General features: G+C 41.0%; 1 protein-coding gene across 3 annotated transcripts in view; it reads right to left on the reverse strand.

Annotated features, from left to right (window-relative positions):
- SNX30 (sorting nexin family member 30) overlaps positions 1–25,939 on the reverse strand; it is a 109,454-nt gene that overhangs the window by 23,859 nt on the left and 59,656 nt on the right. For all 3 annotated transcript variants that reach the window (XM_082843454.1, XM_082843455.1, XM_082843453.1), the window contains 3 exons: positions 17,923–18,081; positions 13,877–14,072; positions 12,294–12,493 (listed from right to left, as the gene is read on the reverse strand). In XM_082843454.1, coding sequence (XP_082699580.1) covers positions 12,294–12,493; positions 13,877–14,072; positions 17,923–18,081 — 555 coding nt within the window. The remainder of the gene's footprint in view (positions 1–12,293; positions 12,494–13,876; positions 14,073–17,922; positions 18,082–25,939) is intronic.

Here is a 25,939-nt window from a genome sequence, read left to right on the forward strand (position 1 = left end):
TAGTTGTGGCAGACGGGCTCTAGAGCGCAGGCTCAGCAGTTGTGGCGCACGGGCCCAGCCGCTCCGCGGCACGTGGGATCTTCCCGGACCAGGGCTCAAACCCGTGTCCCCTGCATTGGCAGGTGGATGCTCAACCACTGCGCCACCAGGGAAGCCCGAGAGGTGACTTTTAATTACAGACACGGAGTACATTTCTCTCAAACGCTATATATATTTTTTAATGTAGAGCATTTCATCACAATTTCAAAATGATCCTAGTAATCTGCAAATTCACTACCCTTCTTTTCAAATGCAGAGGAAAAAAAGGACTTGTTTCTTTAATAAATAAATTGCAAGGAAAAACAGAGGGGGAGGGATTTCTAAAATATTAAAAAATATATCAAGCAATGTATTGATTTTATTTATATCCCAATTTGGGAAAAAACTATAAAAACAGTGTCTGAGACAACTGGGGAAATTGAACACTAACTGGATATTTGAGGAAATATTAAGGGGAAAAAAATCTGTTTAGGTGTGATAATAATGTGGTCCTTTTTCTTTTTTAAAAGAATGCTTGCATTTCAGAGATATGTATTTTTGTATGAAGTGATGTGATGCCTGGGATTTGCTTTAAAATAACCCAGGGGGCGGGGGCTGGGAGCAGGGGGAGGAGAGCTAGAACAAGATGGACCGTGAGTGGGCGACTGTTGCAGCCGGCTGATGGGTACGTGGGGGACAGTTATACTTCCACCCTACTTTTGGATATGTTTGAATTTTTCCATGATAAAAAAAGTTAAGCAATGGAAACATAACACCTGTCATCCAAAATGTTTACTTTACAAACTAACAACAGCCATTAAACAAAAGTGTTTGGAAGTTCAATCACAGATACATTCTGTGTTTTGGCTCTCAACATCTGCACTGGATTTTCTCCAAGAACGTGCCACAACGGTCAGTATCAATAGGAAAGTCCAACATCCAGGAAACAGGAAAGTCTCCACCCCCAGAGCTCATGCTCCTGTCTCCCCCTGAGGAGGCTGTCGGCTCACAAACGTGGAGGAGGAGGAGAGAGCAGCCAAAAACAGCCCCAATGCAAATGGTCCACAGGTCCGGAAGGTTTTTAAGCTTCAAGTCTTTCTGTAAGAGGGACATTAGGATGCAGGGTTGACAGTACAGGATGGCTTGTATTCTGGTGCGCCAAGGGCTGACAGCCCAAAAGACCCAGGAGGAATTTGTGTAGAATAATGGGTTCCGTAATAAAGAAGCTCAAATGAGAATAAAAATCAAACACCCAAAACCAAACAAAACCCAGACCCACAGATACAGAGAAAAGATCGGTGGTTGCCAGAGGGAAGAAGGGTTAGGAGGGTTACAAAATGGGTGAAGGGTATCAAGAGGTACAAACTTCCAGGTATAAAATAAGTAAGTGGACTTCCCTGGTGGCACAGTGGTTAAGAATCCGCCTGCCAATGCAGGTGACACGGGTTCAATACCTACCCGGTCTGGGAAAATCCCACATGCTGTGGAGCCACTAAGCCCGTGCGCCACAACTACTGAGCCCGCATGCTGCAACTACTGAAGCCCGCACAACTAGAGCCCATGCTCCGCAACAAGAGAAGCCACCGCAATGAGAAGCCCGCGCACCGCAACGAAGAGTAGCCCCCGCTCGCCACAACTAGAGAAAGCCCATGCGCAGCAACAAAGACCCAATGCAGCCAAAAATAAATAAAATTTAAAAAATAAAAATAAATAAAATAAGTCATGGGGATGTACTGTACAGCATGGAGAATAGTCAATAACACTGTACTAACTCTGTAAGGTCACAGGGTAAATAAAGTTATTTTGGTGATTGTTTTGCAATGTATACAAATGTGGAATCATTATGTTGTACACATGAAACTAATAATATATGTCAAATATACTTCAATTTTTAAAATTTATAATAATTTAAAAAGAAATCTGACACCCGACATAGCCCTATGGCCTGTCTTTGGGTGCCCCTCTAGGAGAGCATTTTCCTATGGGGAGGAAAATTAGTCTGAACTTGGTCCTGATGACATAATTTCTGATTAAATGACTGAACTTAGGTTGCCCCATTCAACATGCTCTTTTTACATATTCATTCTTTGATGACAGACAACCTGTGAGTTAAATTTTCTAGGGCAATGTTGGTAATACTAAAACCACACATTTTGCCTTAGTTTTAAAAAATACTTGTTACAGAAAATTTGGAAAATAAAGAAAAAGGTAGAGGAGGGGGGAAAAAGCACCCACAATCTCATCTTTCAGGCACAGCCAGTAACACGTTTTGTCTTTACTTCTAGTCTTTTCTCTTGAATGACTCCTTTGATGCTCCCCACTTCTCTGTGTCTCTTCCTGGCACGTCTGTTTTTCAGATGTTGGATACCTGAAATATTTTGGTCTGGCCCTCTCACTTTTATATTCTTTTTCTCTCCAATCCTCCATCTGTCTTTCTGTTTCACTTTCAAGTGATTTCCTTAACTTTTTCTGCTAACTCTTCTCTATTGATTTTGTTTTTTCATTTCTATCATGATCTTCATTTCCATGAGCTCTTTGTTTATTCTCTGGATTTTAAAAAATGCTTGTTTTATGGCTGTGACATCTCTTCTCTTTCTGAAGATACTGATTTTTTTTTTTCCTGGAAGTTTTCTTCTCCCTCAATGATGCTTTATGTTTTTCCTTCTCTGTATTTACTTGATACTCATATTAGAACCTTCCCTTAAATATCTGGCGACCCTTATCTGCACACTCACCTAAGAGGGAGACACTAAAAAACTGGTTGAAAGCTCTGTGACTTCAAGGTCTTGCTGACAGTTCTCTACAGGGACTCTGCTGGGTCATTTCATTGAAGATTCCCCCATCCCTCTCAATATCAGTATATTCTAGTCTCTTCTCCCAAAACCTGTTTAGATTTTTCCAAAAGGCTCTTTTAATGCTTGCAGGGAAGGTATAAGGCTGAGAGCCAAGCAGAGGAAGACGACTAAGAATCTCAAATCTCAGTAACCTTTTGCTTTAGATTTTAGGATCTTAGCCGCCACCTTTAACTTTGCCTGGCGGCTCTCGGTCCAGAGACCCTCTATTTTTTTTTTTTTTATCACCCTCCAGCTCTGCCCGAGTGGCAAAGCGATAGTGGCCCCTGTGTGAGGAGGGAGGACAGAATCGGAAGCTCTAACTGCTTCTGAAACAGACCCCTGACTAATCCTTCTCTTTCACTCCATCTTTCCCTCAGTCCCGAGGTACTTGGTGCTGCCAATTCTTGACCATTTTGAAGAAGTCCCCGGTGTAAACCAGGTGGCTTCTTAGTCTTTCTCCACCGTCAGCTTGGGCGGCTTTGAGTCACCTGAGTCCCTGTCACCTCTCAATTTGCTTTTAGTTCCTCACTGTACTGCGATTGTTTCCCTTCCTGCTGCTCTTTGTCTTTGTGGAAACATACCTTTAAAAAAAAATCATTCTAGTGTCATTTTGGTTTCATGAAAAAGAGGAAGTTTCAGTATGTATCCAGTCTGCCCTAACTCAGAATCTCAGAGTTTTAATTTTTATACTTTTCTAATTTTTAAAAACATTTGAGATCATCATGTACATTTCTACATCCTGATTCTTCACATTTTCAAGAAATCAGGCCCTCAGTCCATAATCACTTTTGTTTAGGAAGGAGGACTTTTCTCCCCGAAATCAATCTTCCAGAAAATCTTTTCGGTTTTTGAAAGGCACCAGAAGTGGGCAACCTAAAGCACTGACTAGTCACTTGACTCCTTAGCGCCGCCTTGTGGCCTCTGAGGGGAAAAGGTGGGCAGGCTGAAGAAACCATCCGGCAATTAAATAACCAGCATTTGAAAACAGCAATCCTGGAACATTGCTCAAAGTATTTATCTCCAACTCAAACTGGCCTCAAACCCAAACTTCTGCATCCACATCTTACACCTCTAATCACGATCAGCAATGACTTCCATATTATTAAATCCAATGGCCACCATTTATCATGCTCTTTCTAAAAACACTTCTCTTGGTTTCCCTAAGGTCATCCTCTACTCTTTTTCTCCTACCACACTGACCGTTCCTTCTCAGGCTACTTTCCTACTTGTTCCACCCCCTAATTAGGTGCTAGACCACTAAATATTGCCAATATACACCACTAAATATTGCCACTAAATTGCCTAATTAGGTGCTACACCACTAAATATTGCCAATGCCTCAGGAAGCAGGCCTGGACTATTTACCTCGATCTCATCTCACCAGATAATCTCCCCGACTCTCGTAGATTTAAACGCCATCTATACAGAAATGACTCCCAAATTTCTATTCCCACTCTAAACTCATAACCAGCTGCCATGACATCACTACTTTAATGACTAACAGGCATTTTCTTAACTGAATATGGACAAAACAACCTGATTCCCAACTGCCCAATCTGTTCCACCCCAAACTTCCTCATCTCACTAAACAGGACCACTATCAACACAGCTGCTGAAGCCAAAAACCCAGGAGTCATCCTCAATTCCTCCATTTCTCACTTCACATTAATACAGCAGCAAGTCTAGTTGTCACTTCATACAAAATATACCCCAAATCCACCCACTTCTCCAAGCTCCACCACCTCAGTTATCTGCCACCTGGCTCCCTGCAACAGTCTCCTAATGGTCTCCGGACCTCCTCTCCCCGTCCCCCGCCCAACAACCCATTCTCCATACTGCAGCACTAGCTGTCTTCTTAAAGTAAAAACCGTATCCTGTCATTTCCCTGCAGGAAACTAACTGGCTTCTCTTTTATTCCTAAGTACAAAATCCAGACTCTTAACCAACCATGGCCTTTAAGATATTACCGTATGTCCTGGCCTTTACTTATCTCTTTGACCTCCCCACCTGCCACCTGCTCCCTTGCTCAACTGGCCCCACTCACACTGGCCTTTACCTTATCACCCACTCTTCTGACTCTCACCTCACTAGTCATCACCAAGACCTCTGAGATAAGCATGCTCTTTGACTTGCAGATAAAACTCTTAAAAATAACAAGGTACATAACAATGAGCAGAGCTCCCTATGCTTTGAAAAAGAATAGATACAGGTATATGTATAACTGAATCACTTTGCTGTACACCTGAAACTATCACAACACTGTTAATCAACTATACTCCAATATAAAATAAAAAGTTAAGAAAAAAGATACATGACATACAATAGTTATATATCTGTAAATGTTCCAATTGCACCACACTGCCAACTTCAATATCTGCCAACTACCTGCTATGAATGAGGCAGTGTGGGATATGAAGTATAGGGCTCTGCCCTAATCTTCTTAAATAAAAATTCTCCAACTCTTGGCCTGGTCATAGTGATGCCAGTACTCAAAAGGCACTGCCAGAACTTTGCTAAAGACTCTAACGTGTTCTCTCTCAGCCCGTTACTATCATAATTACATTTTACACACACATTGTGTATAGGATGTGAGCCCACAGAAAGGCTCACCTGCAGATGTCTACAGTGTGCTTAACTTGAGTCTTGAGCCTGAGGGTAACTTTGGTACCCCTCTCTCTCAAGCACTGTTCACTCCGTAGCAACTTTGGAATACACATCTTCAATCATCGTTCCAGTACAAGCTGTCCTCATTGTTCCCTGAACATTATTCATCTGTTCCACATGGCCTGATAACGACCCTCCTTTTTCGGTCCTTTCTCTCTGCCTCCAAAGGGAACAGAATGTACCCAGCCACAATTATACTTAGAGAGAGATAATTTGAGCCTCAGCTTTGAAAAGCAGGAACTGATCCAGTTTCTCTCGCCAACAATAAAGACACAAATATAAGGTAGCTGCTCATTAGAATTGGGGCCATGGAACAGAGAAAAGATTTACCCATGGGGCTCTGCTTCTTTATCTATAAAATGACCAAGTTAGACAAGATGAACCTTGTCTACAATCGTAGTAGTCCCCAGAAGCTATGCTCTCCAACCAGTCTAAGTGCAGACTGGGGCAGTTTCTAATGTGGACATTAAAGCATTTGATCCTTACCACTTTTGTTCTAAAATTTTACAATGATATGCTTTGCGTTGGTTCTCTGTCCATTCCTTTTGCTGGGTAGTTAACCTGTCACAGCCTTCAGCTTAGGGAGATTTTCTTGTATTATTTCTTTCATAATTTCCTTCCCTCAGTTTTCTCTGTTCTCTCAATCAGGAACTCCTCAGTTGGATGCTGAACTTCTGAGATTAACCCTCCACGTCTCTTATCATTCTTTCACATTTTCAGTATTTTTGCATTTTTGTTCTACTTTCCAACTACTTTTATTTTTTATACAGTAGGTTCTTATTAGTTATCTATTTTACACATAGTAGTGTATATATGTCAATCCCGATCTCCCAGTTCATCACACCACCACCACCACCCACCCCCGCTTTCCCCCCATGGTGTCCATACAACTTTTTAAAATATAAATTTATTTAATTTTTTTATTTTTGGCTGCTTTGGGTCTTCGTTGCTACACATGTGCTTTCTCTAGTTGCAGCAAGCAGGGGCTAATCTTCATTGCTGTGCGCAGGCTTCTCATTGCGGTGGCTTCTCTTGTTGTGGAGCACAGGCTCTAGGCACATGGGCTTCGGTAGTTGTGGCACACGGGCTCAGCAGTTGTGGCTCACGGGCTCTAGAGCACAGGTTCAGTAGTTGTGGTGCACGGACTTAGCTGCTCCACAGCATGTGGAATCTTCCCAGACCAAGGCTCGAATCCATGTTCCCTGCATTGGCAGGCGGATTCTTAACCAGTGCACCACCAGGGAAGCCTGGTTGTCCATATGTTTGTTCTCTACATCTGTGTCTCTACCTCTGCCTTGCAAATCAGTTCATCTGTACTATTCTTCTAGATTCCACATATATGCATTAATATACAGTATTTGTTTTTCTCTTTCTGACTTGCTTCACTCTGTATGACAGTCTCTAGGTCCATCCACATCTCTACAAATGACCCAATGGCTGAGTAATATTCCATTGTATATATGTACCACATCTTCTTTATCCATTCGTCTGTCAATGGGCATTAAGGGTGCTTCCATGACCTAGTTATTGTAAATAGTGCTGCAGTTAACACTGGGAGGCATGTGTCTTTTTGAATTATGGTTTTTCTCTGGGTGTATGCCCAGTAGTGGGATTGCTGGGTCATATGGTAATTCTATTTTTAGTTTTTTAAGGAACCTCCATACTGTTCTCCATAGTGGCTGTATCAATTTACATTCCCACCAACAGTGCAAGAGGGTTCCCTTTTCTCCACACCCTCTCCAGCATTCACTGTTCGTATGTTTTCTGATGATGCCCATTCTAACCAGTGTGAGGTGACACCTCACTGTGGTTTTGATTTGCATTTCTCTAATAATTAGTGGTGTTGAGCAGCTTTTCACATGCCTCTTGGCCATCTGTATGTCTTCTTTGGAGAAATGCCTATTTAGGTTTTCTCTCCATTTTTGAACTGCGTTGTTTTTTTGATACTGAGCAGCATGAGCTGTTTATATATTTTGGAGATTAATCCTTTGTCCATTGATTCATTTGTAAATATTTTCTCCCACTCTGAGGGTTGTCTTCTCATCTTGTTTATAGTTTCCTTTGCTGTGCAAAACCTTTTAAGTTTCATTAGGTCCCATTTGTTTATTTTTGTTTTTATTTCCATTACTCTAGGAGGTGGGTCAAAAAAGACCTTGCTGTGATTTATATCAAAGAGTGTTCTTCCTATGTTTTCCTCTAAGAGTTTTATAATGTCCAGTCTTACATTTAGGTAAGACTTTAATCCATTTTGAGTTTACTTTTATGTATGGTATTAGGGAGTGTTCTAATTTCATTCTTTTACATATAGCTGACCAGTTCTCCCAGCACCGCTTATTGAAGAGGCTATTTTTTCTCTATTTTATATCCTTGCCTCCTTTGCCATAGATTAGGTGACCACAGCTGCGTGGGTTTATCTCTGGGCTTTCTATCCTGTTCCATTGATCTATATTTCTGTTTTTGGGCTAGTACCATACTGTCTTGATTACTATAGCTTTGTAGTATAGTCTGAAGTCAGGGAGTCTGACTCCTCCAGCTCCATTTTTTTCCCTCAGGATTGGCTATTTGGGGTCTTTTGTGTCTCCATACAAATTTTAAGATTTTTTGTTCTAGTTCTGTAAAAAATGCCATTGGTAATTTGATAGGGATGGCACTGAATCTGTAGATTGCTTTGGATAGTATAGTCATTTTCACGATATTGATTCTTCCAAGAACATGGTGTATCTCTCCATCTATTTGTGTCATCTCTGATTTCTTTCATCAGTGTCTTATAGTTTTGTGAGTACAGGTCTTTTACCTCCTTAGGTAGGTTTATTCCTAGGTATTTTATTCTTTTTGGTGCAATGGTGAATGGGATTGTTTCCTTAATTTCTCTTTCTGATCTTCCGTTGTTAGTGTATAGGAATGCAAGAGATTTCTGTGCATTAATTTTGTGTCCTGCAACTTTACCAAATTCATTGCTTAGCTCTAGTAGTTTTCTGGTGGCATCTTTAGGATTATCTATGTATAAAACCATGTCATCTGCAAACAGTGACAGTTTTACTTCTTCTTTTCTAATTTGGATTCCTTTTATTTCTTTTCCTTCTCTGATTGCTGTGGCTAGGACTTCCAAAACTATGTTGAATAAAAGTGGAGAGGGTGGACATCCTTGTCTTTTTCCTGATCTTAGAGGAAATGCTTTCAGTTTTCACCCTTGAGAATGATGTTTACTGTGGGTTTGTCATATATGGCCTTTATTATGTTGAGGTAGGTTCCCTCTAGGCCCAGCCTCTAGATAGGTTTTATCATAAATGGGTATTGAATTTTGTCAAAAGCTTTTTCTGCATCTATTGAGATGATCATATAGTTTTTATTCTTCAGTTTGTTAATATGGTGTATCACTTTGATTGATTTGCGTATATTGAAGAATCCTTGCATCCCTGTGATAGATCCCACTTGATCATGGTGTATGATCCTTTTAATGTGTTTTTGGATTCTGTTTGCTAGTATTTTGTCGAGGATTTTTGCATCTATATTCATCAGTGATATTGGTCTGTAATTTTCTTTTTTTGGAGTATCTTTGTCTGGTTTTGGTATCAGGGTGATGGTGGCCTCATAGAATGACTTTGGGAGTGTTCCTTCCTCTGCAATTTTTTGGAAGAGTTTGAGAAGGACGGGTGTTAGCTCTCTCTAAATGTTTGATAGAATTCACTTGTGAAGCCATCTGGTCCTGGACTTTTGTTTGTTGGAAGATTTTTAATCACAGTTTCAATTTCATTGCTTGTGATTGGTCTGTTCATATTTTCTATTTCTTCCTGGTTCAGTCTTGGAAGGTTATACTTTTCTAAGAATGTATCCATTTCTTCCAGGCTGTCCATTTTATTGGCATAGAGTTGTCTGTAGTAATCTCTTATGATGCTTTGTATTTCTGCAGTGTTTGTTATAACTTCTCCTTTTTCATTTCTAATTTTATTGATCTGAGTCCTCTCCCTCTTTTTCTTGAAGAGTCTGGCTAAAAGGTTTATCAATTTTGTTTATCTTCTCAAAGAACCAGCTTTTAGTTTTATTGATCCTTGCTATTGTTTTCTTTGTTTCTATTTCATTTATTTCTGCTCTGATCTTTATGCTTTCTTTCCTTCTACTAACTTTGGGTTTTGTTTGTTCTCCTTCCTCTAGTTCCTTTAGGTGTAAGGTTAGATTGTTTGAGATTTTTCTTGCTTTTTGAGGTACGACTGTATTGCTATAAACTTCCCTCTTAGACTGCTTTTGCTGCATCCCACAGGTTTTGGATCATTGTGTTTTCATTGTCATTTGTCTCTAGGTATTTTTTGATTTCCTCTGATTTCTTCAGTGACCTCTTGGTTATTTAGTAACGTACTGTTTATCCTCCATGTGTTTGTGTTTTTTACATTTTTCTCCCTGTAATTTATTTCTGATTTCACAGTGCTGTGGTCAGAAAAGATGCCTGATATGATTTCAGTTTTCTTAAATTTACTGAGTTTTGATTTGTGACCTAAGATGTGATCTATCCTGGTGAATGTTCTATGTGCACTTGAGAAGAAAGTGTTATCTGCTGTTTTCGGATGGAATGTCCTATAAATATCAATTAAATCTATCTGGTCTGTTGTGTCATTTAAAGCTTGTGTTTCCTTATTAATTTTCTGTCTGATCTGTCCATTGGTGTAAGTGAGGTGTTAAAGTCCCCCACTATTATTGTGTTACTGTCAATTCCCTCTTTTAGAGCTGTTAGCAATTGCCTTATGTATTGAGGTGCTCCCATGTTGGGTGCATATATATTTCTAATTGTTATATCTTCTTGGATTGATCCCTTGATCATTATGTAGTGTCCTTCCTTGTCTCTTGTAACATTCTTTATTTTAAAGTCTACTTTATCTGATATGAGTACTGCTACTCCAGCTTTCTTTTGACTTCCATTTGCATGGAATATCTTTTTCCATCCCCTCACTTTCAGTCTGTATGTGTCCCTAGGTCTGAAGTGGGCCTCTTGTAGACAGCATATATGTGGGTCTTGTTTTTGGATCCATTCAGCAAGCCTGTGTTTTTTGGTTGGAGCATTTAATCCATCCACGTTTAAGGTAATTATTGATATGTATGTTCCTATTACGATTTTCTAAATTGTTTTGGGTTTGTTTTTGTAGGTCCTCTTCTTCTCTTGTGTTTCCCACTTAGAGAAGTTCCTTTAACGTCTGTTGTAGAGATGGTTAGGTGGTGTTGAATTCTCTTAGCTTTTGCTTGCCTATAAAGCCTTTGATTTCTCTCTCAAATCTGAATGAGATCCTTGCCAGGTAGAGTATCCTTGGTTGTAGGTTCTTCCCTTTCATCACTCTAAATATATTGTGCCACTCCCTTCTGGCTTGTAGTTTCTGCTGAGAAATCAGCTTTTAACCTTATGGGAGTTCCCTTATAGGTTATTTGTTGTTTTTCCCTTGTTGCTTTTAATAATTTTTCTTTGTCTTTAATTTTTGTCCATTTGATTGCTATGTGTCTTGGCATGTTTCTCTCTGGGTTTATCCTGCCAGGGACTCTCTGTGTTTCTGGACTTGGGTGGCTATTTTCTTTCCCATGTTAGGGAAGTTTTCGACTATAATCTCTTCAAATATTTTCTCGGGTCCTTTCTCTCTCTCTCCTCCTTCTGGGAGCCCTATAATGCGAATGTGGTGCATTTAATGTCATCCCAGGGGTCTCTTAGGCTGTCTTCATTTCTTTTCATTCTTTTTTCTTTATTCTGTTCCATGGCAGTGAATTCCATCATTCTGTCTTCCAGGTCACTTATCCGTTCTTCTGCCTCAGTTACTCTGCTATTGATCCCTTGTAGTGTATTTTTCATTTCAGTTATTCTACTGTTCATCTCTGTTTGTTTGTTCTTTAATTCTTCTAGGTCTTTGTTAAACATTTCTTGCATCTTGTCCATCTTTGCCTCCATTCTGTTTCTGAGGTCCTGGATCATCTTCACTCTCATTATTCTAAATTCTTTTTCTGGAAGGTTGCCTATCTCCACTTCATTTGTTGTTTTGGGGTTTTATCTTGTTCCTTCATCTGGTACATAGTCCTCTGCCTTTTCATTTTATCTATCTTTCTGCAAATGTGGTTTTCATTCCACAGGCTACAGGACTGTAGTTCTTCTTCTTGCTTCTGCTGTCTGCCCTCTCTCCAACTACTTTTTTTTTTTTTTTTTTTTTGCTGTACGCGGGCCTCTCACTGTTGTGGCCTCTCCCACCGCAGAGCACAGGCTCCAGACGCACAGGCCCAGCGGCCATGGCTCACGGGCCCAGCCGCCCCGTGGCATGAGGGATCCTCCCAGACCGGGGCACGAACCCGCGTCCCCCGCATCAGCAGGTGGACTCCCAACCACTGCGCCACCAGGGAAGCCCTCCAATTACTTTTAAAATTTGTTTTACTTTCCAAGATTTCCTCAGCCTCATCTTGCAACTTTACTTTTCAATTTTATTTCAGCAATCATATTTTAACCTCCAAGAGCTCTAATTATCCAATTGCTCTTTTTCCACAACATACTGTTCTTAATCAGCAGATGCTATTCTCAAACTCTCAGAGAACACTAATAAGAATCTCTTCCAAACTTTTTTTCTTTCATTTAATTCACACACTTGGTTCACCCTGTGTTCTTTTTACATGTCCATGAGGTCAGTCCACATGTCTGATACTGCCCACCCAGGAAGAAGGAAATCTGTACCACATGCAAATAGGCAATAATCAATTACTTTTTGATTAACGACTACAACAAAGAAAGTACCTAAGTGCACAAGAAGTGAGTCAGCTTACCTTCATGCAGTCAGAGTATAAAATATATTCCCTGAGCACAGGTAGAAAGTCTTCTGTCATGTCCTCTGTCAGCTCTTCCAAGGCTGTAGAGCAGTTGCCGATGCAGGCTGACACACCCTCCAGGGGCTCAGCCAGCTCCCCCTCTAACGCACTCCATGTGGAGTACACAGGCCCATATTCTCTCAGCTCTACAAGGTACTCTAAAGGGGGAAGAGAAACCAATTAAGATCGGCTGGGTTGCAATCACTGGTATTACTGACTCAATAACCAATGCAGCCAAGAGCTCTCTGAGTATGCTTTCCTTTAAACACAACACTGTTTATAACCAATTTTTTTAATCTCCAAAAGCTGATATTACAGCTCACACTATAACATCAATCAACTCTACTCCATAATAGGAATGTCATGCCTCTGGATAATGGGGACCACAATGCCTTTGGGGGAAAGTGGTGGGAGCTACATCCACCAAATATCTTCCTAGAAACCTACTCACCTACCCCTACAGTGAAGCCATATTTTAACAGGCAATGGAGGTAGAATTTCATATAGGTTTAGGGGGGTGTTTTTAAAAATTTTTTTAAAAATCAGTCACAATGGAAAAATAATGGAATTTTAGGAAACAGTTGATACAAGACATGTGGTCTTACCTAAGCAGACTCAACTCTCTCATTCAGGGGTCACCCCAACACCTTGGTCCCATCAGAATTTACCCCACATGATCTTTAGGTGTAGATGGTACCTAAAGCCATTTCCAAAACCTGCAGGCCCTACAGGATACCAGCAGCAGGTAAAGGAGAATCAAAGCACAGGGAACAAGGAAAAATGTTGTTTGATTTCCCCCACAAAAAAATCTGGCCTATCATTTGTCACCAGGATTCTTGCCATTACAATAAAATGTTGTTGCCATTTTTTAGTAACCAATGGATGGCAACTACCGGAGAATCCTTCTCTATGTGTTTCACATCACATGCCAGCATGATCATTAACACTGTTCAGGTCTATTTGGCCTACATACGTGTAAGAAAACAAAGGGCCCCAACATTCTGGGACACAAAAAAGCAAGTGGCCATGAGAAGGGTGGGGAGGAAGTGGTGGCAAGAACAAAGGCCTCATAACTCCCTGGGTCAGGAAGAGTGGGTTTGAAATGAAGCAAGGGTAGGCAGGTGAGTCAACTTCAAGCCTGAAGGCTCATTAGGATAGTAACTTTGGCAAACACTGCTCTCATTTTGAACCATCTTTCTGCCAGAAAAGATACTTAAGTTTATTTTTTAAATGATCATTGCTATGGATGAAGGGAAGCTGAGCGAGAGAAAAGTGGAAAAGCCTAGAGGCTCAGAGTGGTTGTTTGCTATGGGGAAAGCAAACACAAGGATGAAATGCAGGGCAAGGGACGGGGTGCAAAATTATACTCTGGTCACAACTACCTCCCCCGCTTCTTGTATTTATTTATTACTTTTATAAGCAAAATGTGGCCTGGTTCTGCTGCTCCGGCATTTCTGCATTTTGATTCTGCTTGGCGCAGTGAATGCCATTTCTGCAAACGTGGCCCCTGGGCCTGATCAAGAACTCAACGGAGAGCTCACCTATTTCCTCCTTGATGATCCGCTGGGCTATTCGATCAATGGTTCCCAGCTTGAGCGCAAATGTGTCTAAGTACTCGCCTATGGCTGCAAACTCGAGAGGCCGACTCCTCAGCTTGTAGCCGCCAGTGACATGCTTGACCGACTCACCCACTCGAGTCAGCAACGCCATCCCTTGCTTCTTATGGGCATTCAGGTCCTAAGGATGACATATGAACAAACAAACTCAAAGGGCTCGACTGCTCACATGGCCAGGACTCAGTAAGCCAACTCCTTTAGGCAGCTTCCTTTTGGAAATGGAAGACTCAGAAAATAAGGAGGTGAGTTAGGTTAAGGCGCTCACCACACCCACACCCACACCCACACCCACACACGTCTCCTCTCCTTGCCATCACAGCCACCACGCTCATACTCCTGCACCTTTACGCCCAGGTCTCTTTATACAGAGCTGGACTCCTCCCTTTCCAATCAGGTTCACTCACCCAGCACACCTTCCTTTAAACACAACTGTTTAAATACAAGTTTTTAAAAAAGTGTCCCTTTGTCCTATATAAAATATCCTAAATTGTCTTTAGGAGCAAAATTCAAGAGCTGAGATTCATTCCATTCATTTATTTATATCCTAGCCAAAGCCATATAAGGGAAGTGGAGGGTGGGAAGCAGGAGACAGTGACAGGAAAGGTGGTGCTACAAAACCCAGGCCAAGGATAGATGCTGCAAATGACAAAACATTTTACCCTGGATTTCTTGGTTGAGGCATTAATGGGAAATACGTTCAGCTGCATAATCCACTGAACTGAAACCTAAAAAGCATATTAGTCTGCCAGGTAAAATAAATTTCTTCCTATCATTAAACGCTAAGGGGAATCTTCAGTATCTTCCCGTTGTTCTATGTCACTTACTTTAATGGTGCCTTCAACAGTGGTTTTACAGAAGATGCAGGTGTCTGTTCCTTATGTCTACCCTCGATACTAACAGAATGATAATTCCCAGTCCTAGAGGGACAGGTCTACAGGGAAAGAAGGGAACACGGCACAAGGCCACTGCTTTCTGGTGACCTCGCCTCATGTAGGGATAGAGCAGAGGTTAACACAGCTGTCTGACAGCCCCTTCCCACGTGACACACCATCCCAGGCTCAGGTCTCCCAAAGTGCCTGAAATGTAGATCCCTCCTGATTTCACGTCCTCCTCCTCCACGCAGCCAAGGCCTTCACTTCTGCTCTTGATTCTGCCCTCTCCTGTCCACACTCCCCCCACCAGCCAAGGCCCTTGCCCTCTCAACCATCCCTTCTCTCCTGTCTATAATTCCAACTTCTAATCCGTCAGCATGTGAAATATATGCAAAGCTCACCGATCTTAAAAACGGCAGCAACCTCCTCTAAGCGCCCTCCTCCATCTCTGTCCTTCCTTTCTATGCCACCTGCCTGAGACAATGTTCTAAGGATCCCATCTCGGGGAATTCCCCGGCAGTCCAGTGGTTAGGACGCTGCGATTCCACGGCAGGGGGCGAGGGTTCGATCCCTGGTTGGGGAGCTAAGATCCTGCATGCCACAGCCAAAGAAAAACATTTTTAATAAAATAATGATCTTATCTCCCCTTCTAACCTCATACACTCTAGATAAAAGCATCCCTGTAGGCACCAGGCTTTCACAAGACCGTAACTGAAGCCCTGGAGTTCTAGGAATTGCTCCACAGACAAATGTTTTTTTGGATCAGGGTTCGATCCAAATGGACTCACTGGACTGCATAAACTCTACTTCAAGTAGCATTTTACAAAGAATCCCTAGTTAACCAAGTTCATTAACGTGTTAAGTACAGTTATTTAGTCGTACCTATCTGACTGCTGCACCCATTCTGCCAACGATGAAAACACTGATTTGAACACAGCTGATACTAACATCCTCCACCTCCCCCAGCATCAGTGGTTTCTTCTTAAGGACCCTTCTAATTTGTGGTAAGATCACGTCATCACAAGGAAGAGGAGAGCTTCTGCGTTCACTATGGCAGAGCATGTCAGTGGCCTATCTAAGGACAGGACCAAGTTATTCAAAGCGTTTTAAAAGATGGGGGTACGGGGTGGGTGAGATGGGGAGTTATTGTTTAGTGGGTACAAAGTTTCAGTTTTGCAGGATGAAAAAGTTCTGGAGATTAGATGTACGACAGGGTGAATATACTTAACATTTCCCAACTGTACACTGTAAAATGGTTAAGATGGTAAATTTTATGTCATGTGTATTTTCCCACAATTAAAAAGAAATAAAAGAAAAGATGAGGTTATTTAGTGCATTTGCTTCAGCAAATAAAACTGAACTAAGGCAGGAGGCTGTTGTTTTTAAACAAGCCAACTCCCCCGTACTCACTCACGTCAAGTTAGATTTTGATTAAGACTTTGAAGGGCTTTAAAAAAAAAAATCAGTTATCTCTGATGATAGAAATCAGGATACTGTTTACCCTGGGGAGGAGCGGGGTGGTAGTGATTGGGAGCAGAGATGAGAGAGGCTTCCAGTGTGCTGGGGATTTTCTGTCTTGACTGGGTAGTGACTATAAAGGTATGTTCATTTTGTGATCATTTACTGAGCTGTGATTTGTATATTTTTCTCTATGTATGTTATACTTCAGTAACAAAATTGAGCAAATTAAAAATAAAATCAGTTCATATTGCTTGGTCCACAGATGAACACCACATATACCCAAAGAAAAAAAAAGAAAAAACCACCTTTCCTACTTATTCTTTACACAAATTCCTAATGACCGGGGGTCCAAGCTTTCTCCTCCTTTGTCTCTTTATTCAATAAAAATGACGAAACTTGAGGGCCTGCCTGGACAACGAACCACTAATCTGGGTGAAACAGTGAGCTGCACTTTTGGGGAAGAGAGTGGATTTTACTTTGTGTAGTCACTGGAAGAACTACGTCCGAGAAGCAGTTCACCAGGAAATACTTATTTTTAAAAAGAACACAAGTTTGACCTGTGTGGGAAAGGTTTCCAGGAAAAAAAGAAGAGGAACAGGAATGTCATCAAGGAGGCTAAGTGCCAACTGAGGTCCAGGAAAAAGTTAAAAAGAAAACCCACAGCCCTGGAGGACTTTGCCAGGTGGCTCTTACGTCCGGAGAATGGCATCCCCTCCAACGTCTTTACGGCAACTGATGCTGTCTGTAAATATTTCTCCATTTTGCCATTTTGAAAAAGAAAACTGAAAAGTACCTGGGCCTTAATACCCTTGCCAACATGGAATGAATTACCTATGGCCTGAATGTGAGAATAGGATACATGAAAATAAACAGATGGGGCTGGAGGGAAGCTGGCACAGGAGTCTGAACACGAGCTCCCATATCTGCAGACAATCAGAGTCGAGCACCTCAGGCTGCCGGTCAGTTCTGCCAACAGGGAAGTTCAGAGAAAAGTCAGGGGCGCCAGCTTGAGTTTGAATACATAGAATCTGGCCGCTGTGTAGGCCCCAACTATTTCCCTGGCAAGTGCCTGGGAAATGCCCACTGGCTAGGAACTTGGCCGTGGGCAAGTAATGCTCAACTACTCCTGGTCGTGCAGTCTGTGCAAACTGTGGCCTCAGGAGCCACAATGACCTTATTTCACATCCTAGTGATGCCAGCTGAACTAGCACACATGCCCTGAACTTTAGTTTCCTTGCCTGTGAAATGAGGCTATAAGCAAATACTCACAGGGTTCCTGTGAAACATGTCCTTACCAAACACTCAATACACATTCTTTCCCTTTCGTGCCCACCGTTGGTCAGAACGGCCTCACCCAGTAATATCGCCGGTTAAGTGTGTAGGGAAACACTTATCCCTGCTTTTGGTAAGTGAAACTATTCTAACTTCCTTGACTGCTGCAGGGGGATATTTCTCCTAAATTCTAACATGGAAACCGTGCCAGGGCCGATGAGCACCAGAAACAAAACCAAAAAAAACAAACCCAGAGCAATTCTATGACACCCACTACGGGGGTGGCTTGTGAGAGATCAAAACAGCTTTTAAGAAAGAGCCCAAAGAATGCTAACCTGGGAGAGGAACATGAAAAATTCTGCTTACCTTAGCAGTAAGGAAAACATTAAAGTGTTCATTGAAAGAAAGCACAGGATGATCCGTAATTCTTTTCAGGAATTTATCCAAAGCTTTTCTTCTGGTCTCCACAAACTCTTCTGAAAAACGATCCACAACACCTTTCACCACAAACTTCTCGGGAAGTGGCTACAATGACATGAACAAAAATATTCAGAGTAACTGATAAGAAAGTGCAAAGAAAAACCAGGCTAGCAAATAAGTCCTAGGACCCATCTGTCAAGAACAGTCTTTCTTCATCAGTCAGATCTTTATGTAGTCATCAGTATAAATATTTCTGAAAAAAAAAATACCCATGGAGTAAATCACAACTACCCAGTCAATTTTATAATACAAGAAATGAAACAGTAGAGCATGGTCCCTGGAACACAGGAAACAGTCAGTTAACATCTACCGGTAAATCGGGACAGTATAGTTATCTTTACGTTGCTTGATGCACAGGTGATATAATGGGAAAGATAAGGCAAGATAAGAAAGAAAGGAAAGGAGTCAGACAACATCAGCCACACAAAAATTTATTTAAATATCTTAACATCCTACTCCCAGTTCAAGGGGTGAAAGAATTTGGTGAATGAAAAAATAAGTACATTAGGGAAACCCGTGTATCTAAAAAAATACCTTTTCTAAGGCAATTTTTTGTTTAGGTTTATGCTTAAAGGTTCTTAATAATATAATTTCCTTTACTCCTCACTCAAATAAATCTCTCCATCGCATTTACTCTGAGCCAATATTGTCGGCAATTTAAAACTACCTGGCTTCCAAGGGATCCTTGAGCTTTAACCTATTTCCATAGCAGCTTGATTAAAAGGCCTTCCTCACTACTGCCACCACAGGGAAAGAGAGTACCTGCTAATGCACAATTTGAAAATGTTTTGGTTATGAAATATTAAAAGAACATTTATATTTAAAAAAGGGCAAATGACCCAGTAGACATTTCTCCAAAGAAGATGTACAAATGGCCAAAACGCACATGAAAAGATGCTCGACATCATTAGTCATTAGGGAAATACAAACCAAAACCACAGTGAGATAATCATTAGAGAAATGCAAATCAAAACTACAATGAGGGGCTTCCCCCGTGGCGCAGTGGTTGAGAGTCCGCCTGCCGATGCAGGGGACACGGGTTCGTGCCCCGGTCTGGGAAGATCCCACGTGCCGCGGAGCGGCTGGGCCCGTGAGCCATGGCCGCTGAGCCTGCGTGTCCGGAGCCTGTGCTCCGCAACGGGAGAGGTCACAACAGTGAGAGGCCCGCGTACCACAAACAAACAAACAAACAAACAAAAAACTACAGTGAGGTATCACCTCACACCAGTCAGAATGGCCATCATCAAAAAAACCTACAAACAATAAATGCTGGAGAGGGTGTGGAGAAAAGGGAACCCTCTTGCACTGTTGGTGGGAATGTAAATTGATACAGCCACTATGGAGAACAGTATGGAGGATTCTTAAAAAACTAAAAATAGAACTGCCATACGACCCAGGAATCCCACTACTGGGCATATACCCTGAGAAAACCATAATTAAAAGAGACATGTACCACAGTGTTCACTGCAGCTCTATTTACAGTAGCCAGGACATGGAAGCAACCTAAGTGTCCATCGACCGATGAATGGATAAAGAAGATGTGGCACATATATACGATGGAATATTAGCTATAAAAAGAAACGAAATTGAGTTATTTGTAGTGAGGTGGATGGACCTAGAGTCTGTCATACAGAGTGAAGTAAGTCAGAAAGAGAAAAACAAATACCGTATGCTAACACATATATATAGAATCTAAAAAAAAAAAAAATGGTTCTGAAGAACCTAGGAGCAGGACAGGAATAAAGACGCAGATGTAGAGAATGGACTTGAGGACATGGGCAGAGAAGTGTAAGCTGGGACGAAGTGATAGAGTGGCATGGACATATATACACTACCAAATGTAAAATAGCTAGCTAGCTGGAAGCAGCCACATAGCACAGGGAGATCAGCTCAGTGCTTTGTGACCACCTAGAGGGGTGGGATAGGAATGGTGGGAGGGAGACGCAAGAGGGAGGAGATATGGGGATATATGTGTATGTATAGTTGATTTACTTTGTTATAAAGCAGAAACTAACACACCACTGTAAAGCAATTATACTCCAATAAAGATGTTAAAAAAAAAAAAAACACAGTGAGATACCACTTCACACCCACTAGGATGACCATAATAGAGACAGAGAAAGACAGGAAAGGAAAGAACAAGTGTCGACGAGGAGACTGAAAAACTGGAACAAGCATTTAAGTCTGCAACCTCCTTAAACTCTGTAATGTGTGAAAATAGAGATTTTTTTTTTCTCTTAAGTTATAGACCCCCAAGCACACACACACACACACACACACACACACACACACACACACACACACACACACAAATGCTGAAATAAATAAGATACAGGAACATGGACTTAGGCAATGTGGAAACCTAAGCACTTAGAGTGAGAAAGCCAAGAAGCAACCCAATTTATAACACGAAAGCTTTCAAATATTTAGGAATTGGCAACACCAGCACTGCTGGAAAGGAAGCACTTGGGTATGAGAGAATTCAACAGCCTCGACTTGAAGAGCTTTGGAAAGCCCGTATGTTTTAGATCTCAAGAGTAAAGACTCTACTGGGTGCCACCTTTGCCTCCGTGCCTCAAGTGGCTGTAGAGAACAGCCCCCTCCCCAAAGCTAACTATTCCATCTGTGTCCTTGACCCATTAGTTCACTATCATGCACCTTGTCACCATCAATTAATTATACCTTCTCTACTGTTTATCTTCAACATCCCCTCATCCAGCTCTATTCTGAGTCTACAAAAACATGGTTGGTTCTCTATCTACCTGAAGAAAAAAAAAATCTATCTCTTGACCTTACATCGTCTCCACTCTCCTTCCTGTCTCATTCAACCTTTTTGAAAAGAATCATTTACCTTTACTTCCACTCTTCCCCTTGATTTCTCAACCCCCAACCTTTCTTCACCCCAAAACGAAGCCATCGGTGGTACTGCCTTCAATGCTGTGTTTCTCTGCCCTATCCCTGCTTCATGTAGAAACCGCTCTTTTAAAGATGATCAGTGACTTTGTAATTACCAAACCCAGTGGATATTTTTATCTCAGGAGTTCTGTTGAGCATACTCTCATTTGCCTATGCTGAAGAGGACTCAGGGAAAAGGCCTAATGAGCAAATAAGTAGTTAGCTATGCCTCATTTCATGTAACAGATAACCTTCTGAAAAGAGTTAGTTATCCATTCTTCAGATTTAGTACATTGAACTTTGTTTAATGAATCAGGGGAGCTTGCTAGTTAAAGGAACCCTGGGGTGAATCCTTCTGCAAACAGAATTTCCTTCTGTAATAAGCATCATTATTGCCAAATGTACATGGCTTCATAAATTTGTTTCTTCCTATTTCAAGCTTCCTTAAAGCGATATACCTACTCTCTGCCTCACCCTTATAATTACCTTCTGGGTTGTCTATGCATAGGAATCTGGATTGCTGGTAAAATCAAGGGCATCTACACTCTGCAAATGAAATAATACAAGTGAAGAAAGAGTTCAACACAGCTCCCAGCACATGGTAGGTACCGAATGAATGCCAACTATTTGTATTAATTGGTAAATACTGAGAACAGAAAGCAAAAAAGGGAAGTGGACTAAACATAAAACTTCCACATGTTTTAAGCCAAAAAAAATTTTTTTTAAATCACCTGGGATACCATTCTGAACCCACTAGGATGCTATAAAAGAAAAAAAAAAAAGGAAAATCACAAGTGTTGGCAAGTATATAGAGAGGTCGGAACCCTCATACCTTGCTGGCGGGGATGTAAAATGGCACAGTCACTGCGGAAAACGGTTTGGCAGTTCCTCGAAAACTTAAACATAGAGTTACCATGTGATCCAGCAATTAATTCCATCCCCTGGTATACAGCCAAAATAATTGAAAGCAAGTTTTCACACAAAAACTTGTACAACAAATGTTCAGTCGACATTATTCATGATATTTGGGCTGGGGAAAAGAGGGGATGGGAAGCGATTACTTAATGGGTATGGGGTTTCTTTTTGGGGTGATGAAAATGTCCTGAAATTAGATAGTGGTGACTGCAAAACACTGTGAATATAATAAAAGCCACTGACTTATACACTTCGGTGAACTTTATGTTATGTGAATTTTATCTCAATTAAAAAAAAAATGCAAGGATAGAAGCAGATGTCAGAGAGGAGAGGAGATGCAATGCTGCTGGCTTTGAAGAAAGAGGAAGAGGCCTGAGCCAAGGAATGCAGGCGGCCTCTAGAGACTGGAAAGGGAAGGAACAAATTCTCCCCTAGAGCCTTCAGAAGGGACACAGCCCTGCCTACCGCCCCCCCCCCCTTTTTTCTTTAACATCTTTATTGGAGTATAATTGCTTTACAATGGTGTGTTAGTTTCTGCTTTATAACAAAGTGACTCAGCCATACATATACATATATCCCCATATCTCCTCCCTCTTGCATCTCCCTCCCTCCCACCCTCCCTATCCCACCCCTCTAGGTGGTCACAAACCACCTAGCTGATCTCCCTGTGCTATGCGGCTGCTTCCCACTAGCTATCTTACGCTTGGTAGTGTATATATGTCTATGCCACTCTCTTGCTTTGTCACAGCTTACCCTTCCCCCTCCCCATATCCTCAAGTCCATTCTCTAGTAGGTCTGCATCTTTATCCCCGTCTTGCCCCTAGGTTCTTCATGACCATTTTTTGGTTTGTTTTTTAGATTCCATATATATGTGTTAGCATACGATATTTGTTTTTCTCTTTCTGGCTTACTTCACTCTGTATGACAGACTCTAGGTCCATCCGCCTCACTATAAATAACTCAATTTCATTTCTGAATTAATTAACCTGATTAATCAACCTGATTTAATTCAGGTACTGGAAAGTTCAACTAATGATTCACTATTTATTAACTGATCTACTTGGTAAGCTAAAAGCATATATATTTAACAGTACGAGAAAAAGGAGCCAACTAGAAAGTGAAGTTAGACTTCTTACTGATTATTTCATATTAAGAAAAACAAATGCTGCATTACAAATCTCTTCCTATTAATTCCCATGAGTTTACCACTACCCAAAACAAAACTGGGTCCATAATAAATACAAATGCATCCTTCCAGCAAAGCTCCCTTCATAAAAACTGAAGCAAACATTAAATTTCTAAGTGAAATTAAAAACTAAAGACTTTAATAAATGTATTTGCTTCATCTTCAAAATGTGCATCCACTGAGTCATGAAATCTCTCTGCTGTGTAATTATTTGTGCCCCAGTAAACGAAGCGGTGTTAAAACCAACTTCTGAGACAAAAAATACATTAAAAAGCAAAAACCATGTCACAATGAAGACTCTCTGGTGGCTCCAACTATTAGATTACAAAGAAAAACAAAATGAATTGCCATTATGAGATGACAAACATAACACATCCAGTACAGTTCTAGTTTTAGGTTGGCATTTGAAGAACATATGATTATTTCTTTCTGCTTTTAAAATTCCAGAAAAACAAAGCAATATAAAAATAGAAAAATCTGTTGCAGCACCAGAACATATAAAGGTACTGTTAACAGGACAGAATTTGTTAAAGACACAAAGCAGAAAAGATTGGATTGAGAGAAAAATCCATCAGTATCAACCATCTTGTGACACGACTCAGGCAAGGAAGCAGTCGGCTAAGGAAGTAAGGGGTTGGATTTCCCCAGCAGAGCCCCAGAAGCTGCCAAGTTCAGAGCCACAGGGGCTGGAAACAGGGCAGGTCTCAGGACAGCCAATGCGGAGAGGCAGATGAAAGAACTTGGGGCCTCCCCAGAACCACAGTCTGGCTGGCTGTTCACCTACAATTTCACATGGTTCCAGTGAAGCTCAAAAGAAGTGGGAACTATATCTCCATGCTCATAACGTAAGCAATAGACTCTGAAAGCTTCGGAATTCTCACATATTTTTAACCACAGCTGTAACTAAAACTGGCAAAAAGAAAAACCCACAAAAAACCCCAAGAACCCACCACCACCCGCCATTCTCCAACTGATCCAAAAGATTCTAAAATTCACCGGAAAAACAAAACGTGCAAATAGGCAGAACATCTCGGAAAACAAAGACTACTGTGGGCATAGATGGGGGCCTATCCAACCAGATGATGAAACGTTCCGTAAACTTGTAATAATTCAGTAGTGTAGCAGGGACACCACACGAAACAGAAAAGAGATCGATGAACCAAAGTGTTCAGAAATAGCCCCAAAATGTGCAAATCTAATGCATGACATAGTCTAATACACAAACGATTACACCGGCGACTGATTACTCCTAAATGGTTCTGGAACAACTCACCATCTGAAAAAAATAAGATCCTCCCATCTCGCATCAGAAAAAATTCTAGATTTAAATATAAAACATGAGGACATAAAAGTAATAGAAGAAAATACAGAACATTTTTTTTTTTAACATCCTAGGTTAGAAACAAGCTTCAAAGCCAGAAACTGTAAGGGAAAAATTAACTTGGCTGGGAGGGAAGGGATGTTATCTTTTATGGAGTCAAGCTGAAGACAAAAGACAACTAGAGAAAAAAATAGATATTCTCAACTGGGTTAATTTCCTTCGCAGATATGGAGTGTTTACAAACCACTAAGAAAAAAATAGAAAAATAAAGAGGCAATTCATTAAAGAAATGCCGACATTCGATAAAGTCATAAGAAGATATGTAGCTTCACTGGTTAAAGAAATGAAAACTAACTGTATAAAAACAAACTCAAAACGGATTAAAGATCTACATTTTCTAAAAGCTAAAATCATAAAAAATTTTAGAAGGGACTTCCCTGGTGGCGCAGTGGTTAAGAATCTGCCTGCCAATGCAGGGGACAGGGGTTCGAGCCCTGGTCCAGGAAGATCCCACATGCCGCAGAGCAACTAAGCCTGTGTGCCACAACTACTGAGCCCGTGAGCCACAACTACTGAGCCCGTGAGCCACAACTACTGGACCCACGTGCTTAGGGCCCATGCTCTGCAACAAAGAGAAGTCACCACAATGAGAAGTCCACGCACCACAACGAAGAGTAGCCCCCGCTCGCCGCAACTAGAGAAAAACCCGTGCGCAGCAACGAAGACCCAATGCAGACAAAAATAAATAAATAATTTTAAAAAAGATTTTTAGAAGACAACGTAGGTGTAAACCTTTATGACCTAGGAATGAGCAATGGTTTCTTAGCTAAAACACCAAAAGCAGAGGCAAACAAAGAAAACATAGGTAAAGTGGACTTCATCAAGATTTTAAAACTTGGTACTCCACAGGGCACCATCAGGAAAATAAAGAGACAACCCATTAAATGGGAGAAAAGTTTTGCAAATCATATATCTGGGAAGAGATAAGTATCTAGATTATATAAAGAACCATTTTAACTCAACAATAAAAAGACACAACCCAATTTTAAAATGGGCAAAGGATCTGAACAGATATTTCTCCAAGGAAGATAATAAAGGTACATGTAAAAAAAAATTCAACATCATTAGCTGTCAGGGAAATGCAAATCAAAACCACAAAGAGACACCATTTCATACCCACTAGGGTGGCTATTATCAAAAAGAAAGATAATAACGGGTGTTGATGCAGACGTGGAGAAAATGGAACCCTCATACACAGCTGGTGCGTACGTAAAATGATGCAGCCACTTTGGAAAACAGTCCGGCAGTTCCTCAAAAGGTTAAATATAGAGTTATATGTGATTCAGCAATTATATTCCTAGGTATAGACCCAAGAAAAATGAAAATATATGTGCACACAAAAACTTGCACATGGATGTTCATAGCAGCATTACTCGTGACAGCCAAAAAGTGGAAACAACCCAAATGTCCATCAAAGGTGAATGGACAAAATATGATATATCCATAGAATGGAATGTTACTTGACAATAAAAACAAAGCACTGACACGTGCTACGACATGAATGAACCCTGAAAACATTATGCTAC

Source organism: Leucopleurus acutus (assembly GCF_964270905.1).
Source record: "Leucopleurus acutus genome assembly, chromosome: 7".
NCBI lineage: Eukaryota > Metazoa > Chordata > Mammalia > Artiodactyla > Delphinidae > Leucopleurus > Leucopleurus acutus.